General features: G+C 39.6%; 1 protein-coding gene across 1 annotated transcript in view; it reads right to left on the reverse strand.

The window, feature by feature from the left end:
- Nucleotides 1-439: 439 nt before the first annotated feature.
- The window catches only part of ACTN2 (actinin alpha 2), a 68,985-nt gene continuing 48,827 nt past the window's right edge, over nt 440-20,597 (reverse strand). Inside the window, exons 13-21 of the mRNA XM_066315674.1 lie at nt 15,254-15,362; nt 14,281-14,421; nt 13,951-14,133; nt 12,666-12,800; nt 12,000-12,179; nt 11,485-11,631; nt 4,145-4,210; nt 3,095-3,253; nt 440-1,757 (exon numbers count right to left, since the gene is read on the reverse strand). Coding sequence (XP_066171771.1) covers nt 1,599-1,757; nt 3,095-3,253; nt 4,145-4,210; nt 11,485-11,631; nt 12,000-12,179; nt 12,666-12,800; nt 13,951-14,133; nt 14,281-14,421; nt 15,254-15,362 — 1,279 coding nt within the window. The 3' untranslated portion in view covers nt 440-1,598. The remainder of the gene's footprint in view (nt 1,758-3,094; nt 3,254-4,144; nt 4,211-11,484; nt 11,632-11,999; nt 12,180-12,665; nt 12,801-13,950; nt 14,134-14,280; nt 14,422-15,253; nt 15,363-20,597) is intronic.

Genomic DNA, 20,597 nt, shown 5'->3' on the forward strand with positions numbered 1-20,597 from the left:
TAGGATTGAAATCACACACAGATTTTTAATGCTTGCCATCCATAAATTTCCAAACAATGGTCAGTGAAAGCATACTTAATATCTGCTTTTTTGCACATGAGGAAAAAGTGACATACAGAAAAGTTAAGGCAAATGTCCTCTAGAGCAGGAGTGCCTGAGTCCCGCTGAAAGCAATCTAAGCTTGGAGTGTAACAAGCTATGGACATCTGTGCTCAGGTGACCTAAATGGAAACTCTCCAACTCATTCTGAGCTCCATCTCTCTTCACGAAACCAGACCTGTCCCTCCAGCACAAAGAGACTGTTGTTCGTGCAGATACAATGCACTGAAATGTGTGACAGACTTTGAACTTTTAGCATCTGAAAACTCCTTTGATGTTCAGAAATATTTCAAGTTCTTAGAGAGAGCCACTGGGTTAAATTGCCAATGACAGAGTCTCATAAGGTTTTGAAAAGCAGACTTTATTTAATAGGCACATCATTGCTTTAATAGCACTGGGTTGCACAGCTTGCTTTACCATTGGTAAATGGTTTTGTTTGATTATACATTGCATTTCCTCAGTGTCGGTAGGATTCAAGTAAAAAAGTTACTGCTTTGATTCTCTGTCATTTCTCAAGATGGAAAAGAACAGTAAACGTCTAGCGCACAGGAGCAGGGCACAGACAGAACCGCCTGCAACGCAGCAGAAGTCAAGACAAACTGAATTTTGAGCACTGAACAGTTACAGCTGCAAGACAACCATACTACATTTGCTCAGATGGGAGTCTGCTTTATGCAGGAGAGAGATGAATGTTGCCCACTAATACATACAATAATGCATTCTTATACTGAGAAACAAAGACTGTCCAACATAGACAAGAATGAGGGTTTCATAACAAAACAGTTCACATGAAATTAGCTTCCTTATTATTTCTAACTATAAAAATTGTATTCCCTCAGCTGTAAAAGTTAAAGGCTTAAAGGAACAGAACTGCTTACAGAACTCTAAAACTGCACTTTAATCAGCTTTTCCCCCTTATATTACAACTCTTTGTGACAAAAGCATTGCATTCTCGATTATTTTTGTAGTTAAGTAGTTTATGCGGTTGTTATATTTCTTCCCTGAAAATCTGCATTTTAGTATTTTATTAAATTCCACCAATAGAAGCATACAAAATCAGAAATCATGAGAGGAAAGTAATATTGCTCTATGAAAGAAAAAAAGCATGACTTCTAACGTAGTTTTATGAACATTGTAAAAGAAGCGCATATGGCATTGAAACCTTTCAAAAATGGAGAAATATTTTGCGAGTTTCAATGTTTTGTAGGTTTTACATTCTCTTTTCTGAATGTATATTTCCAAAATTAATATCTTGCAATTTTTTAAATAGATTTTCTAGCATTGCATTAGACAGACAACCTAAAACCAACAAGGCAGGTATCTAGCGTGCTGCACACTTTTATACACTGGTTACTGCAGTTACTAGCACTTTACACTGATGGTACCTAATGTATTTGTAAAACTTGTTTTTAAATCAGCTTGTCAAAGCTCTTGAGAAGCAATCTGGGCAATAAGGTGGGTATTTTTAGTGTCTACCATGAATACAGCCAATTACTGAATCAGAGGTCGCTCTCTCCATACAGTGCTGATGAAAAAGAGGTGTAATCCAGAGCCCCAGGAACAGACCCCGGGCCGGTGTACGGAGGCATTCTCTTGATGCAGTACTGAGCCTGCTCAGGAGGCAGCTCTCGACGCAACTCATCTGCCAGGATGTAAGGCTGGGAGGGGGAAAAGGATTGACAAATTCAGTATGTGTTCTTCAAAAAGACAAAGTATATTTATTTCTCTGGCTCTGACTAATAAATTTGTACATCTTGCCAATTTTTCTGAGACCGAATATTTTCCTCGGTAAATTCCATCACAAATTATGAGTTGCAGGGTACCATTCCACCAACAAACAGATTAGGTCAAAATGCAGTCTCAGGATATGTGACTGTGTATGTTAGCTGCCAAGCACTGTGCAGCCATGGGCAGACTGCTAGAGATACAGCTTATCCCTGGACAGTCAGTATCTCTGCAGTGCACTACTGCCCCTTCTGCAGTGACAGGACAGATGCAAGTAGTTCCTGTTAGTTTCAAGGTTCTAATATATGTGTAAAGAAAGATGCAGTATTATTCTTAATGGTTTGCATTTATGACATGAGGGATACCCTCTCTTAACAGACTTGACATTGTTCAAAATAGCAATCTAATGAAAACCACTTTTTCCTGAGACCACGTTCCACATGAATTGCTACTGAGAACACGTCTGGAATTTAAAATGTGGTCCACGTTAACTGAGATCACAAAATCAATACAAGCAGCTGGAATGAGAAAATCAATAGAGTGAGCTTGGGCAAATAGACCTGTACTGCTGTGATCTCTCCTTTCTCCACAGTACAGGGTTGGTTTTGTGGCAGCACTGTTTATGCCCCTGACTCCTCCAGGAGCTCTCGTGTTACCATTATACTCCTTTGCATCCTCAAATACCACTCAGTCACCAAGTACATCTGGCAGTGGGGACGAAAGTATGTCAAATTCAGGAGCTTCCTCTACAAATCCAGTAACTAGAGGAGGCCTCCTCCTGCTGCTCCTGCTAGGATGTGGAAGCACCACATTGCATCATCCTGTTGGTTGAGCTGTCCGGTCACAACGTGGCTCACAAACAGATGCAGTCTTTTGCACCTGATCTAGGCTATGTTCCAGAGGGCCAAACTCTGCATTGGAACATCCAGACAACAGCAAGAAAGGCAGAATGAGTTCCCCACTAATCAAGGCTGTGTTGTGGAAATAACCTGATGTACAATATATCCGTTATACAGACCAACCCTCTAAGTATTGTCTAAGATGCCTCATTTTATGTTGGCTCTCTGTGGTATAAGGATACACAGACAAAGCCTTGTGTTCTGCACCCATTTCAGGTAAGAGTTCCTGGTTCCAAACAAGAAGAAAAGGCACATGCTTTCTCTGAAGTCTGACAAACTGCAACCAAAGCTTCACTATGTACTAAAAGGCTTGTAACAAGAAGGGCTAAACAGGAGAGCAATTGAATGCTTACAGCAGCATGGTGACTGACCTTATCTGAAGCCAGGATCCTGAAGGAAGCTATCACTTGCTCAGCTGTGTCAGTGTCTGCTGTTTCTCTGGTCATGAAGTCAATGAAGGACTGGAAAGTGACGGTTCCTTGCCCATTGGGATCAACCAGAGACATGATTCGGGCAAACTCAGCTTCACCCTTTCACAAAATCCAAAACAAAGAAAATGGTCACCATAATACCGATCTCCAGCAGCCCCAGCCTCTCAGGAACCAGTTGGAACCACTGATTACAGAGGTTATAAAGCATCTTCCTGACTCAGGAACATCAGAGCCAATGAAATCTGCATCTTAAATGCCCACCCCACTTCTGTAAAAAAGGCTTGTGCTTTTGAAAATGTTACCCTTTGTCCTAAATACAATTATGTACCTTTCAATTAAATATCACCATCCTCTCTCCCTCTTACCCTCCCACAATGCCTGTTTAACTTGTTCTAACTTAACAGTTCATTTTTCATTTCATCCTAAAACCACTGTGATTTAGGTAGCATGCAGGGAAGTAGAACAATAGCCCAACAAGCAGTGTAGTCACAGACCCACAGAATTAAGAAGGGAAACAACTCTGAAAATTTCATGCCAAATACAGGACAGCTTAACTAAGGATAATCTCTTATTTTCCCATTAAAAAGGTGAATTTCAGAGAAAATTTCTAGAATAAATAATTGAAGCAAGGAAAATGCAATCCCCAAGGCAAGTTTATGAAAATTAAACAGTATCAAACTCATTCTTCATCATGCAGGTAGAAAAGGAGAAATTTACAAAAATATTAGTTTAATAACTGTTAATTTCAACTTTTAAAGTTTCCTTAATTCAAAGAGCAATGCAGTGCACCATAGAATATGGTTTCCAATTGTCTTATTTAACTTTTAACTTCCCTTTTAACCACTTGAAAATAAAGAAAAAGCAAAGAAAATACAATCTCTAGTGTAAATGGCATTAGTATCCTCTCTGTTTACATAAGCTTTAGTATTGCAGTGGTTAACGTTTTAGCTGTGAGCAGAATCAGTTGACATTTTTTCTTAAAGCTCGTACCAAATCATAACCCATTGAAATTAAGCAAGCTCTGAAATCATCGTGGTCCATCAATCCATTCTTCCTCTATTGACCAAAACAACGTAAGGAATATGGAAGGGAGGGTTTGAAGAATCCAAGGTAATTTCCAGAGAGATGACGAGTTTGGACCATTGGCATATTGGATCCAGTGCATGAACAGTATTCATTGATGTTGCCCAATCAGGTCACCAGAATCATCATCAGTTTTAAAAGAGGAAGAAGTAACTAACATATTACACACAGGAAAGAGACATTTTCACCATAGAAAAGTAACATCAGGAAAGGTCAGGGGAGAGATAATGGAGAAGAGGAGGTGAATGGGATGAAAATACAGAGAACACAACCAGAGAAGACAAAGAGAAGAGGAAGGAGAAAAGTTTGTTACTAAACTAGTCAAACTCAGCAGATGTTCAAGCTGCCTCCCTGATATGAAATGTCTTTGAAATTTCTGCATGGAATCTCTAGCAACTAGAAGTACAGTGGAAAGCAGTGAGTGAAAGACTTCATTCCAAGGCCAAAGCAAATACATTATGAGAGCAGTCTGCTGATATATGGGAAATAAGTACAGGGATTTTCCTTCTGACTGCAGGCTGTCAAGACCCTGACTACAGCAGAAATGTGCATGGTGGCTTAAAGGATAAGACCTGCAAGACCTAAAAGTTGAAGACCTTGTATGAAATGAAATTGCTCATTTTCCAGGTAATAACATATCTGCAACGTTCTAGACTCTAAGCTGAGTAAACATGAAGTAGTATGAAATTAGGAAGGTAAATAAATGTTTCCTCTGTGTTGTGATAGATTGCAGTGGCTTGGAGAGGATTGTGTCATCCTGTATTAGGAGAGAGCATAAGAGAACTTGTATTGAGTCTGAGGAAAGGAAAATTGACAAAAGTCTGAGTGCAAGAAGCATAGGAGCTCTCCTAGGTATCTAGTAGTGTCCAAATAAAATATCTCAAATCAAGTAAAACAAACAAACTGAAAAATCTTTGAAAAATGCTAAGACAAAGACAGCTCAAAGTGATGCTGACAGTCCACCTAAACCAGTTGTCTTCCCAGAGGCAGGATCCTTTCAAAACTTTATGACCAACAGACTGGAATTTAAACATGCAATCTCTTTGACTATTGTTACATCTGAAAACAGAATTATTTCAGTTTCCTCTACCTGCAAGTCATTTCCAACCTGTCCTAGACTGATGAGGCAGGCTTTAAATTCATCAGACTGCAGATTGTCAGATTCATCCTAACATCCCATCAGAGGTCATGCATTTGAGAAGGGGAAAGGAAAGAAAGAAAAGTCACAGATCAGGTTAGTTGGTTAGTAAAGAACATTCTATTTACAAGTTAATAACCACATTCTTCCAGAATTTCATGGAAATGTAATGTCAACATATGCAATGAATTACCTAAAAAGTGTGCAGTTTTTGCAGTTTCATGCTTTAAACTTTTTTTTAGTAGAAGAGGGTCCTCACTTCAACTACAGAGTTAAAACTCTGCTTCTTTCCAGCTTTTTTTTAAAAACATCTTTGCTGACAAGGCAGATTTCATTCCATGAGCTGCCATTTGCTCCCTTCCTTTTCTATTGTCATGCAGTGTATGTGAGATGCAATAAAAATATCCCTAAATCCAGGCAAAACATGTTTTCCCCACTCAATTATTGTTACCTCATTCTTCATCTGCTAATACTACATAGTATAATATGCATATCTCAAAAAAGATAAGTACAAAAAAAGTTTATAATTGGTAAGTTATTTTCAATTATCTATTTTCTTTAACAATATATACAATCAGGTTTGAAAACTGACTTTAAAAAACCTCCACTGAATTCCAGGTTAAATGGTTCCTAGCAACATCATATCAAACTGGAACATTGTTTTGAACCAGTATCTCTTTCTGTTTTGCAGGGGAAGAAATTCACACTAACTTTTTAAAAACAGCCTGCCTTGTCTTTTTTTTCCTGTTCATGCAAAATGTGTCCTATCAGAGGGGTACTTTTGACTGAGTTAACATAAATACATTTAAGGAGATATTCCAAGGTGAAAAATTATTACCCTTATTGATTTTACAGACAATTTGGAGAAGATCCAAGTTTTTCTGTCTGCTACATTTGCCTGCTAGGTGAATAATTTATTTTTGAAAATTTCTATGTAGCTATGCACAGGTAAAACTATATGAGTTTTAACAAATGCACTGGGCTTATTTAATATACCAATAGGATGAAGTGGTGCTTTAGTAAGTTACTAACACCATGCATTTTTAAAATATCATGCTGTTATTGACTCCCTCTGCATCAATATCCACCAGCCCCATAAAGGAAAGATGAAAAATAGCAGCGGGAAGTCAATGAAGAGAAAAAAAAGCAAAGTTACAAATCTAGAGCAGCATGTAGTTAAAAGCCATAATCACAGTAAAGTTTTTATCCTTTAATATTTCCATTTTATATGATGATTCCTGCTATAAAGCATTCAAGATGGCTTATTTTATCATTCTCAAAACTTTAATCTAGGCTGGTTTAAAATTTTCAAAAGCTGTCCTGGAGACAGGCTATGGCAGGTCCCACCAGGAGTGAAGTTATTCATTTTACCTGATTTCTAAAGCTCAGGATACTTCTGTGTGACTACAAACAAAATGATATAAAAATGGGAGCTAAGAGTCAAATCCTGCCCCTCCATCTCCTCTAGCAGGTGTTGGTGGAGGATCATCAGCTACCACCCTACTCCACAGGAGTGGGTGGGCAGTGTGTGCAGGAGCTCCCCAGGCAGGCACACACAGCAGCAAGAGCTGAGGCAGTGAAAGGAGTGAGGGGCTGGCACATCCTCCAAGATGCCATTTTCTTTAGGAGAGAAGCGCAGTGCTTGCGCTGCAGCTCAGAACAGTCATATGGTTAAGTGGGACTCCCTAGTGAGGGTCCAAGTAGTAGTGCCAAGTGCTATAGCAGGTTTTCACATTCTTGTAGTGAAATCTTCAGATCTTCATCATATGTTGCCTAAAAAAGCATCTTTGCAGTACAGCAGAGTTTCATGGAATGGCATTTTGCAATTAAGGTACATATCAAGCCTGTGTGAAGGCTTTCTCATTTGGAAATGGTTCTTGATATTTATTTTTATTGTTTGCAGACCAACATTAGGAGCTGAAATTAATATTTTAATGCATATAAATAACTTTGCCTTGTTCATCTTTTCATGCCTGTACAAAGAAAATCACTAAAATCTCCTTCATGTTTCATTATTAGTCCCCAGAAATCTTTTCCCTTCTCCTTGTGATTTATATGTGACCTTACAAAACAAGTGAACTTCTGAGTCAAACTAATCCATTCTTAAATATGTCCTTAATTTTCCTGAATGCTAATCGACCTGCATAAGCCTGAACATATGACTCCTTTAATAGGGAGCTGTTGGTTTTCTGTTAGCAAAATATAGGGTGGCATGATGCTATTTTTCTGCATGCAGAGCTCCTACTTGAAATCTGTAGTTTGCAGAAAAATCGATAGTAGAATGTATTAGCAGCCATTAAAATAGTACAGGCAGAGCAGCTGCAGATATTTCATCACATACTTTACAATCTTATTTAGAATTTACTAAATATACTGAATCTGAAAAAGGAATCCCTGCATAAAGAGATGTCAAAACCAGTGACTGACAACCTATCTGTGTGGTATCCTGATTTGGCTGCATACCATTATTCAGCTATGCACCATTTTGAACACTTCTGAACTGCTTCTGTGATTCAGACATTGTGTTCCACTTTCTCTTTTTTCTTCTCCATGCAGTCACATTAAGGAAAGAAATATAGCAGCATTGCTGAAGGTTTATATTTATATCTTCAACTAGACTGTGCCTTTAGGCAAGGAGTAGGGCAGCAGTGGTAAGCAAGAGTAAGCATCAGCACCCTCAGGAATAACCCCTGGGGCACCAGTGTGTGTACATGCCTGCTGGAAACACAAGAGCCAAGAGGGTTACTGTGATGGTTCTGGTCCTTTAGAACAGAAAGCCTGGAATTTTCAGCCTCCAGGGTTCCAACAGGTTACCCCCATGAGCCAGGGGAGACAGTGTGTTTGCCACTTGCCTTTTCAAGGATGACTTGTAAAGCTTTCTGTGCCACCATGTCTCTGCTAGGGGTGGACTGAAAAAAAACACAACTCTTCCTGCCCTTGTAATTCTCACATGCACAGTGAAAATTTCTTTTAATACATTCTTCCCAGGGAGGAAGATAAGGATTCCTTTCTCAGATTCATGAGCAAAGGATGTTGTTTCTAGAAGCACCCTAAAAAGAGCTGTTAGATTTATGTATACCAAAATGCATACTTTAAAATGGGGAAGGGAGCTACTCTGCATATTAGTACTTTGCTGACATTCTCAACACACTCTGTCAGACATTAAGAAATGTCTTAAATGGGAGAAATGCCACACAAGTCAGAGCTATACCATGCATAAATTATTCTGTTGTACTTAGATATTTAAAGCCTCCTTGTCAGTGGCAGCATTAATTTTTGGGATCCTTTCTGGCTATTCATCATGGTGAACAGCAGCCCAATCCTTCAAGTGCATTTTAAATTATATCAGGCATTCAGAAATGCTGCTAAGTGCCACAAGAATTTTACATATATTGTTAATTCCATCTGACATGAAGAAGACAGTATTTTTCATGGTAGTGCTTATGTTCAGATAATCCAGCTTTATCTTCATTTCTATTTAAGGAAATCAAAACCATAAAAGAATTCATTACTGCCTTCTCTATCTAAACATGAACAAATATAAAGTCTTCATTATTTTGTGTACACTGAAGTAACTCTGAAGCACCCTGAGTTTCCTTCATTTGCCAACAACAAATATTTGAGTGTGCAAGGACACAGGAAAGATAGAGAAATTAAAAACAAGCCTGTCTTTCTCCATAATATTTCTTCAAAGTCTCCTTCCAGCCAGTGTAGATTGAGTTGCATCTGTTCATTAAGTAACAGTGTCATTTAATCCTTATAAACTTCTCTTTTATCAGTGTTTCTACTATCTGTTCCCTGCAAAAAGCCTGGTTTGATGGTTGAATTGTTTTAGATCTTACCATCTTCCTTTCTTTAACTTACGCTACAGACAAAATAATTGTTACACTCTGTCAGTGCTAAAGTCCACCTAGACCAGTTTCCCATGTCTGATTCTGAAGGATGGGGTATACTAAAGAGGACATTTGTAAAATGATCCTTTCCTTATGTGATCCTTCCAGACCTCTTTTTTTAAGCCATTGGATTGTATCTGTCATGGGGAAAGGCAGGGTCTACAGCTAAACTTGCAGACCAGGCCCAGGTTGTTGAGGCCATTGAAACAGATGAGGATGTATGATAGATGAAACATCTGTCTCCTTCTGCTTCTGACCTGGCCATTCAGGCTTCCTGCAACAGGAGTCAGGGCAGAAGGGACACAACCTAAAGCCATGACCCATTATAGACTGAGGAAAGAGACAGTCAGGGACAGGCAAGAATCTAGGAGCTGGGAAGCAATTTTGTGTTACATGTTATTGTTGTAGCCCATCTCCAGTGTGCTAGCAGCTGTGTGATACAACCACCTTCTTCCAGGTCATACAACCTTTCCTAAGGTCTTGCTCTGTTTTATGCTTTGATATTTCAATGTCTTACTGCATCTGCAAAGCCTGAAAATCCACAACAGTAAGGCTGGTTGGTGTAGGATTTAGCTTCTCCCTTCAGGCAGCCTGAGGGACCAAGAGCTGACTGTGATATCTCCACTGAGCCAGCCTTGCTGCAAGCAGGCCAGAGAACTCACCTATGAACTACAAAGGTACAGGGATGCTAGAAATGGCCATCCAGTGTAAAATATACCTGGATTCAGTCACTTTGCTTCCTTATCTGCAGGGAGCTGTCAAATCTTTGTGCAAAGACCTTGGTTTCCCCAAGAGAGGTCTCTCAAATACAGGCATGTAATTTATCCAGGCCTGGTACTTTTGTCTGCTTTTAATAGCTCTAATTGCTCAATTATCTGCTCCAGTGCATTGGGAAAGCCATTTGGTATGCTACTTCATTCCACCCCAGGAAATCTATCTCTGCTTTTGTGATGTTATCTTCTGCTTCCTTAGAAAATACAAGAAAGATTTATGCTGTACTAGAATCACATTAAGATTTTTCCACAAAATCTGTTCTGTGTAGCTAAATTTTCCTATGCTTGTATGTTTCTTCAGCAAGCAGAGGTTTGATAATTCTCTGGTCTTCTTCCTAAACAGTTAGGGGTATTCTAAAGAAGATTTAGTAAACTGTGACTATCAGCATCCAATCCAAATCAAATGCAAGTGCAGGTAGGGGCAACCTATTTGAGTAAAGCTGGACAAACAGGATATTGGTGAAAAGAAAGTGGAATTTTGCTGTACCCTGAAATGATTTGAAGGAGCTGACTCAACAGATTGATGTGTTAAGTTTTTTCAGCATTTGAACTGTGAACTTGGTCTTCAAGGTGGGTTCATGTGAGCACAGAGCCATCAGAACTAACTCATGTTCACATTGTTCTCCAACTGCAAATGTCAGATCCTCATCTGCATATATTTTGCTATCGTGTCTATTAATAGTTATCTTTATAACACTCTGTCCATGAATAGTGCATAACTCACAGAAGTGAGTTAAGTTTCTTCACAGTAGTGTTTTCCTTCTACTTTTTTATTCATCCATATTTAGATAACTAAAAAAAGTAACAGCCTCTTATTTCCCACATACAGCTAGAAAAATAAAGGATATTCCTGGACAGCTGTAAGTGTCCCAACTATATTCCCTGCAAATACATTTCTAGGGAGACAAGTTGTGATTCAAAGGGGAAAAAAAATCTCTGTGATACAAATTACAGCTAAATTTCATGAGATGGAAACAACAGCAAGTACTTAGAACATGCTGTACTGTCTTAAAATAATGGGTCATGTTACTTTCCAAAACAGAGATTTATGCAGTTCTCCTTATTAATTGAACAAATACTAAACCATATTAGCAGAGCTATAATTCTACATTACATTTAAAAAGCAAAAATTAATCTTTAGTTTATGTGCACAATGCTACTAGGCTTTGCGGAGCCCTGGGCAACATGATCTAGAGGAGGGCTTCCCTGACCAAAGTGGGGAGAGTGGAACTAGGTGATCTTTAAAGTCCCTTCTAATCCAAGCCATCCTATGATTTTATAGGGCTATAAATTCTTTCTTAACTGATCTTTTTTCTCTTTTAAAAAGAGCCCATTGCTAGTGCATTTGGAGGTTTTTTTTAAAGGCTTATGTTTGGAATGCCAAGAAACTAGCTTTTGGGAAGCATAAATATTGCTAGTTGAGAAAAAGCAGGAGTACTGTACCCTGTCAAAGTGATTGAATGATGCTCTGAAGTCATTCATTTGTTCCTGGGTGATACCCTTGGCATCTCTTGTGAGGATCTGAGTCTCAACCTCATTGATAGTTCGAGCAATGGTGGTAAGCAGGAGCTCCCATCCAACACGGATGTGCTATGGGAGAGAAAATACTGAGTTATTACAAAAGCAAATATATTCTTTTAAGAGTATAAAAAGTATATTAAGAAAAAAAATCAGCTCTAAATATTTATGTGATACTTTTTCCATACCACTAACTCTGTATTATGACCATGGATCACTAAAAATAAAAAATGGCCTTCAGAAAAATACGAATCTGGTTTCTAAATGGGTACTTCTTCACCAAAAAGTAAATGAAAATAAAATAAGTCTTATGAGATTGTCAGAAAGCCTGCCAAATTCCATCTTCTGTGGCAGTCCCTTTAAATCAAGGAAGGTAGTTACACGGCACAAGAGGACAGAATAAACTTAATTAACACATATAAAAGGGAGTAAATGGCTACCTCCATGGTATAGTTGGTGTGCTTGTTATCAAACACCAGGGCTTCTTGTATAAGCTGATGATCTCCTTCCAGTTTGTCAATATTGTGTTTATAATTAATGATATTGTGCTCATATTGCTTCAGCTGATTCATCTGGTCCTCCAAAGGCCCTGTCATTTCAATAGAACTGCGGGCAATTTCCTGTCAAAAGAAAAAAAGACACCCCCGGTGCCACAAAATTTAAGCTTCATTTGTGCTAATTTGACCAATGCTGACATAAATACGTTGTATTTTTTTACTAAGAAGCAATTGTAGAAAAAACCTTCATGCAGTGGAGATGAGAAATTTTACTGCATAAAACACATTTCAAAAGAAATGTGTCAGATTTATATCTGGAATTAGTATTGAGACTCCAGTGAACCTGGTATCTTTTTTACAAAAAGCAGAAGCTAAACAGTAATTGTTTAGTCATTGATTTTTCAAAGCTGAACCTCCTGGTCGCCATCAAGGTACCACTTGTACAAAGTTCTACAGTTTTAAGAATAATCTTAACAGGTGCTAAATAGCTAAGGACAGAACAGCTGGCAAGCTGTCATTGACTTGGCTGTTGCCTTGTATATGAAGTAGAGATAAAAACATTATGAATCACTTTGCTCATCAGCTTCTGCATGAGGGTCTGGCACTCACCTCCATCTTGGTCTGGATCCATGGCCCAATGACATTGGCCTGAGCAGCAAACTGGCGGCGCAGGCGCTCATTGGCGTGCTGGCGGGCTAATTCCTCCTGCAAGGATTGATCCCTCTGAGGCACCAGCTGCTTCACCTGTTACAGTGGGAAGGCACTAAAGGTCAGTAGGCACAACTGAATAGTTTTATAACAAATGGAACAAGTAAGTCTACAGCTACTAATTTTTATTATTGGTCTGAAGGTCGATATCAGAAGAACAAGCCAGAATGATCACTATTTTACTTACAAATTCTGTGCTAACATAAGAAGCTTGTAACATGGTCTTGGGCAGCCTGACCAGAGAGACTGACATGCAGAGAGAAGAAATTCTCACCTCTGGTTGGATTCAAGTTCGAAAAAATATTTCACTTTCACTGCTCTTAGAGCAGTTACTTTGTTTTTCTTTTGAAAAGTGAAGGTGATTTTTCCATCTGCAAGTAATTGTTCTAAGAGGAGTCAGTGCAAAACATTTTATTTGAGCACCTCCATTAGAATAGAATAGCATAAGATATGTTCTGTCTGTCGTGCCTTGGCTGGAAGTCTCTAATTCATTGCAAATGCTTTTGTTTGGCTTACCCTTTTGAATTGCCCAGGGAGATTCTAACCTTAGTCCTTACTACTTGATTTTTGTTACCCATTGAGGGTATGTCCTTGTCCATGTAAGTTTTTGTAATTCTGTATTTTACACAATCATTTACCTGCAGCATTTTATCTGTCTTGGTTCCTAATGAAGTGAAATTGGTGTAATTGCACTAGGAGCCCTCTCTTTAATCCCTTCCCAGTCCTTTTAAGTTGCTAATGCCAATTTTAATCTAATTGGACAGAAACATTAATGGTCCCAAAGATGCTGATTTTATACAACGTTTTTGAAAAGCAGTATCTAGGTAGAAGAAACACAAAAATTACTTCTTATACTAAGAGAAGAATACAATCATTTTCTATTCTTTTAACAGCACCCCTGGCCAGGCACCAGCTCTGTACTAGCCTCAAAACATGCTTCTCTTGCCTTGGCAGAACGCCAAAAAGGACATAGGTAATACTGAGTGATGGGAGCAAGGGATGTTGAGAAGCAAGCCTGGCAAATATAAGGGAGAGCATAACGTACTGTAGAAATTCATTCTTGCATCTGATGATCTAGAATAATTTAGAGATTTATTGTAAAGTTCTCTGAATATTCTCAGTAATTCTAAACTGGAATAATGTGTTACAATGTCCTTTTTGTATTTAGCAATTTAGCATACATTACCTTTTCCCACTTGCTACGAATCTCTTCAACTGTCACAGTGCTGTAAGGATTGGTTGCACTTATTCTCATGCTGTAGCTCTGGATGACTTTTTCAACTTCATTCTGGATTGACAGTATGGCCTGTCGTTCACCATCTGCCTCTGGCAAAGTAGCTTTAAATTGATCGTGTGCAGAGATTAAACTCTAAAATCAGAAACAGAGAGGGAAAGAATGAAAACTCTAACATTTCTTCCAGAATTTGGAAGATCTGCTATAAATAAGCACAGCTCCACTGTCAGCCTCTCAAACATCCTGGCTACTGTGTGTAGATACAGGAAACAATACAATTACCTGAATTTCCTCTATGCTATGAACAATAAACATGTCCTGTAGGTCTTCCATAGCACCTTCCATCCAGTTGTTGAAAGGAGCAGCTCTTTTGGCAAACTCCAGGTGAAGCTGATCAATTGTTTCGAGCAATTTCTCTGTCCTCTGTACAGGTTGGGAAAATTGCATTCTTTTGTTATTAGGGTAAGATCTAGCTGCACACCCATACCCATCCATATACAAAGTTGTGCTTTGTCTTTTCAAAAGCATTTGATTGCATTGATTGATTTCACCACCCGCTTTAAGGATTCTCACTCAAGGCAATAAGACTAATTGCAGTAAAAGTCTTCTCATATCCAACACATTAAAAGGGGTAGGTATATGCCTTTGAAGTACAATATTGATATTTTAAGTATTTTTTAATATATACTTCAAGTATTTTTGTTATTAGAATCTATCTGCAAATTAATTACAATCAGCTCATTTTGATTCAATCATTTCTTTTAAGTACAAAAAGGAAGAATTACACATGTTTCCCACCTTGGCACTTATGTGTATGACTTCCTCTTTTCCAAAAGAACAAGGCTTTGCGAAGTATCTCAGTGCTTTGCTATACTCACTACCAAAAATTAACCTACTGCTGGACAGCAAAGTATGCAAGACTGCAAACTCAGACTAGTATGCAAAGGTAACTAACCCATGGCTTTTAGCCTTCCTGGACATCAGACTCCCACAGAGGGGTGCTACAAACCACAGGCCATTTTTTGCTGTTTTAGAACTGTCCATGGAAGCTCAGTACTGTCAAGTCTACTCTGAGTAATTCCGTCCATTCGCAAAAGTAACTACACCAAAATGAAATGGAAATCTGAGGAAAGGGGTTTTTGCTATTTGGACTCCAAAGTGGACACTCAATGGCACCATTTCCAGATCTGAAATAAATGGTTCATTACCCTCTCCCTTCCTCAGCTGAGCTGCTGATCCTTATTATATGGTTTACCTCCAGTGCCTCTCTCCTTTTCTGAGTCAGTGTTCCCAGGCTGTCCCATTGGTCACATATCTTTTGACATCTATCATTGACACTTGCAGCATCGTGGTAATCCAGTTCACTAAGAAAGAGCAAAGACAAAACTCTGTGTGACTTTTCGAAAGACAGGAGCAGCGTCCACACTTCCATTGGCCCTCAACAATTCTGCCCCTCTTTTTTGCAATATTTCTCCTAAGGTAAGCAAGTATTGCAGTATTGACATTGTGTTTAGGCATTCAGCATTGCAAGAAGCACAGCACAGGAACAGGATCAATCACCTCTGTTCTGAGAAAAATCAAGCGACATCCAGACATCAAAGGCAATGAAGGTGTCCAAGCATCTTTTTCTTAGCTATTCCTATGACACGAGCAGTTTGATCCCCTGATGGCCAGAATGCTTCAGTCTTGATCTTTATCAAGTTTGCAAAGATTGGTACCCTTTTAAATTAATTGGCCTGAAATATCTGTTTTGTTTTAAATAATCCAATGATCCTTTCCTTATATGCTTTGAAATTATTTAACTGAGAAACACACACAGTTTGCATTCAAAGCATAATCTCTCACAAGCCTGGCAGTACTGGTAGGGGCCTCACATCTAGGGCACAGAGAACAATTTTCATCCTCTTCTCCAGGAACTCCTCACGGATCTACACCCTTGAACTGTCTGGTTCAGAGAACAGGGATCTCCAGACCACATATGCCACCAGCACGAAAGAGTGCATTCACAAAGGATAGCAGTTACCATTGCTTTTTCACCTGCTTAATGGGCTAATATCATCCTGACAGGAGGCAACTTACTATTTTGCCTGAGACCAGAATAAATTTTTAAGGCTCTTTCCTGAGAGTCTGCACTGACTCTGCTTCAAACTGAACTTTTGATCTCAGTTGCAAATCATAGTCATCCATAATACATGTGTTTGACACTTTGGAAACTCACTTTTATTGGTGCATTCACCATCCATTGAATCTAGCTCTTGGCTTTGCCTTGAGAACACTCTGCCCAGTACTAAGTGTTGCAGAGACTGTAAATGCATGACACATGGCAATATGAACCTAAGGTTTACTTTGGGGCTTGAACAAGACAGAAAATGCAGATAGAATTTGTTCCTTTTTTTTTTTTTTTTGAGCATTCTTCTTTAGGGCAATTGGCAAGAGAATGAACAGATCACACTGCCAGTAATACAGAGAATCACAGAGGACAAAATGAGAACAGAGGCAGCTTTCCTCTGTGAAGCCAGAGGCTTGAAGCCAGAAGCTCTGTAGGCCAGGGGCAGTGTTCATGTTTCCTCTTCTAAGCCCAGTCAGAGCAACCTCGTTTGGGATAAACCTGAGAAGTATGAAAAGCATTCTGTTTAAAAGAAGCTTCAGATGCTGAATTGCTCAAATCAATTGACTGTTGAAAGTGAAGAATGGTAAAACAGATAAAAAAATACCATAACAGAATCACAGAATTGCAAAATCACAGAGTGGGTCGGGTTGGAAGAGGCCACAGTGGGTCGTCTGGTCCAACCTCCCTGTTCAAGCAGGGTCATCCTAGAGCACCTGGCACAGGATTGAGGCCAGGCAGTTCTTGAACATCTCCAATGAGAGAGACTCACATCCTCTCTGGGCAATCTGTTCCAATGCTCAGTCACTCTCAGTAAAGAAGTTCTTCCTCAGTAAAGAAGTTCTTCCTCATATTCAGATGGAACTTCCTGTGCAACAGTTTCTGCCCATTACCTCTTGTCCTGTTGCTCAGCCCCACTGAGAAGAGCCTGGCTCCATCCTCTTGGCACCCTCCCTTCAGATTCTGATAGAGACTGATGAGGTCCCCTCTCAGTCATCATTTCTCGAGGCTGAACAGGCCCAGCTCCCTCAGCCTTTCCTCATAAGAGAGATATTCTAGTCCCCTTATCATCTCTGTATTCCTCTGCTGGCCTCCTCCAGGAGCTCCCTGTCTCCCTTGTACTGAGGATCCCAGAACTGGATATAGCACTCCAGATGTGCCTCACCAGGGCTGAGTAGATCCAGGTAAATCCAGGGCAGGATCACTTCCCTCAACCTGCTAGCACTGCTCTTCCTAATCCATCTCAGGATACATTGGCATTCTTGGCCACAAGGACATGCTGCTGGCTCAGGGACAGCTTGTTGTCCAGCAGGACCCCCAGGTCCTTCTCCACAGAGCTGCTTTCCAGCAGCTCAGCCCCCAGCCTGTGCTGGGCAGGGATTATTCCTTTCCAGGTGCAGGACCCTGCACAGGCCTTTGTTAAAGTTCAGTCAGTTCTTTTCTGGTCAGCTCTCCAACCTGCCAAGGTCCTTCTGAGGGGCTGCACAGCCCTCTGGGCTATTGGCCCCTCCTCCCAGCTTTGTGTTGTCAGTGAACCTGCTGAGGAGGCGTCTGCCCCTTCAATGACCTGAGTCATTGATGAACAAGGCAAACAGCACTGGGCCCAGTGCTGGACCTTGGGGGACACCACAAGTGACAGGCCTCCAACCTGACCATGTGCCACTGGTACAACCCTCTGGGATCTGCCATTCAGGCAGTTCTGAATCCCCTCACTGCCTACTCATCCAGCCTGCACTTCCTGACTTTGCATATGTGATGTTGTGTGGGACAGCGTTGAAAGCCTCACTAAAGTCAAGTGAGGCAAAATCCACTGGTCTTCCATCATCCATCCAGGTAGTTGACTCATTGTAGAAAGCAATCTGAAAAAAAAAGTGTGATTTACCTGACTATTCCTGACCACCTTCCTGTCTTCCCTGTGGCTAGAGGTTGCCTCCAGAATCAGATACTCCATCACCTTGCCAGGGATTGAGATTAGGCTGGAGCTACCAGTCAGTATCTGAGTCCTCTTTCTTGCACTTGCTGAAGACTGGGGTGACATTTGCTTTCTTCCAGTCATTAGGCACCTCTCTTGACTCCCATGGTCTTTCAAAGATCATTATGAGCAGTCTCACTCTGGTATCCAACAGTTCTTTTAGCATTCATGGATGTAGTCCACCAGAGCCCATGGACTTGTCGATGTCACGTTTGCCTAGATATTCTCTAATCCAATCCTCCAAACAATTTTTTAAATAATAGAAAACACTCAAAATTGTGAAAGTAAACTCCTGTTTGTAAGGAGGAAACTGCCATCAAGTCACACTGTACAAGGGCTCCTTAACTGGAAAACTCACTTCCTTCTTTGGAAGGCTTTTTGTTAGCCTTCAACGGACAAGACAAAAGCCACCTATCTGCTAAGAAATTTTAAGTCAGGAGCATAGAGTCTTGGATGAAACAGGCTGAGATTGATTTTGCTGCCATGAGTTTTTGGCTGAAAGTTGTTGTTTTGTTTTTTTTTTTCATTATAGCATATTATGTTTATTAGATTATGTTCCTGAGTGAGCAAACTTTATTTTTGCTTCAATGGATCCCTTATCTCCTTTTGTTAATTAAGGGTAAGGGCAGGTGTCCTTCCATGAAAGTGAGGGACTGATTGTACCAGCTGTGGTCAAAGTCCTGGAAGGTGATACGCCACCTTCCTCCACAAGCTCTGCCAGGGAGATTCAGCCATTCCCCATAAGATCTCTACTATCCTATTCCTTCCAGGGATATGTGCTGTGAACAAATAGGTAAGAGAAAAAGATCAAAACAACTTTTAAAAAGGGCAGCCACGGTGCTAAGTAACTAAATCCTAAGTTAGTTTACCAAGTGGCATTAAACGGCGTAGCTCCACTACCTTTCTGGGCCTGCTGTTGTGTACTTCAAGTAAGTGTATTATAGGTATCAAAGAACATTTTTCTGCTTAAAGCAAGAGCAGAGGAAATAATAACTCATCAAAGATTAATTAGTTGGAAATAAAACACAGGCTTACATTCCCTGTCCTATTAATTTTTGTATCTTTCTCAACATTGAAGAGACTAGATTTATATTTTGTAAAAATTTTTGCTTTGCAGTGCGTGAAGTACTGCAGCTCATGTGTTACAGACCTTCTAAGAGAACAGTCTTTCTATTTGTTTGGCCTTTTGAAACCTACAGCCTTTGGAATTTAAAAATCGTTAAGTTACCACTGTTGATCTTAGAAGTAACTCTATCTTATCTGTCAAAAATTAAAAATTCAGTCAAATTTTCTCCTAATCCAGGAAAGCACTTAAGTGTGAGCTCACTTTGGGAACAGTGATAGTACCACAAAAATAACCTGCTGAGCAACATGTTTTAGCAGTGCTTCAGAACAAGGCTCATGTTAACCGTGCACGTAAGCACAATTTGAGCCCACGTCTCTAGAACCAAAATGACTCTCAAATCAGTCTTACAGATAATGGTCTGCTTGGCTAAAATCAGTCGCTGTACTACAAGTCATGCAAGAAATACAAGAAATGACATTCCAAAAATTTTGCCTTGATGATTCAAAACATTGAAATGAGCCCATAAGATCATAAATTAATATGGGTTTTTATAGTACAGCTCACTCAAATGAGCATTTGCTTTGTCATAAATGGCAAATCTCATTTTAGAAATGCCTGTCCCCCTTCAGCTTTTTATAAAGCCCTATCCAAGCCCTGTCATGCCTCTTTGTCAAGGAATATCTAAGTCTGTACAAGCTAGGAACACAACAATCTTATAGCAGTATCCTGGCTGGAATCACCTGTTTGCACACACACATAAACCCTCTATCTAAATAGGATCAATCAACAAGCTTGTAGCAACTTTTGTAGCACCAATGGACTGAGCTACAGCAGAAAATACCAGCACAGGAAACTGTAACTTGTAGAGTTCAAGGTCATATAGCAATAGTTGTCCTTTGAAATTTTAACATCAGGCATCCAAGAGATTGACTAAAACAAAACATGGAGGTGTACTGACTTGGAATTTAGACACAGATGCTGATGGTTTCTGTAAAGGCCTGCTCCAGTGATGAGGAAAAAACAAACAAACAAACAATCCAACAAAACACCAACCAAACAAACAAAAAAAATCAAGAAAGAAATACCCACATTGGCTTCAACAGGCCTTGTATCAGAGGCCAATGTACATTTCTTAGCATTCAGACATTAATCCTTCTTTAAAACTATGGATTAAGAAATAAATTAGCATTTTCCTCCATAATTTTATTGTGCGAGGATTACATATAAATAATTAAAATCAGTATTTAAATGAAAGCTGCCCATTTGCTTGCAGCCAGTGATAAAACATGACCTTTATGATCTTTCATTCAGTGTTCCCCATGGGCATTAAGCTTAATTGAGTTACAGAGTCACGGTGAAAAATCAGGCACTTCTCCATTGTATGGAGAAGCAGAGAAGTCAAATTAGAGCATCTCTAAATGTAATCAGCTTTCAGCACCTTTGCAGCCCAGGCC

The sequence above is a fragment of the Sylvia atricapilla genome, chromosome 3 (genome assembly GCF_009819655.1).
Source record: "Sylvia atricapilla isolate bSylAtr1 chromosome 3, bSylAtr1.pri, whole genome shotgun sequence".
NCBI lineage: Eukaryota > Metazoa > Chordata > Aves > Passeriformes > Sylviidae > Sylvia > Sylvia atricapilla.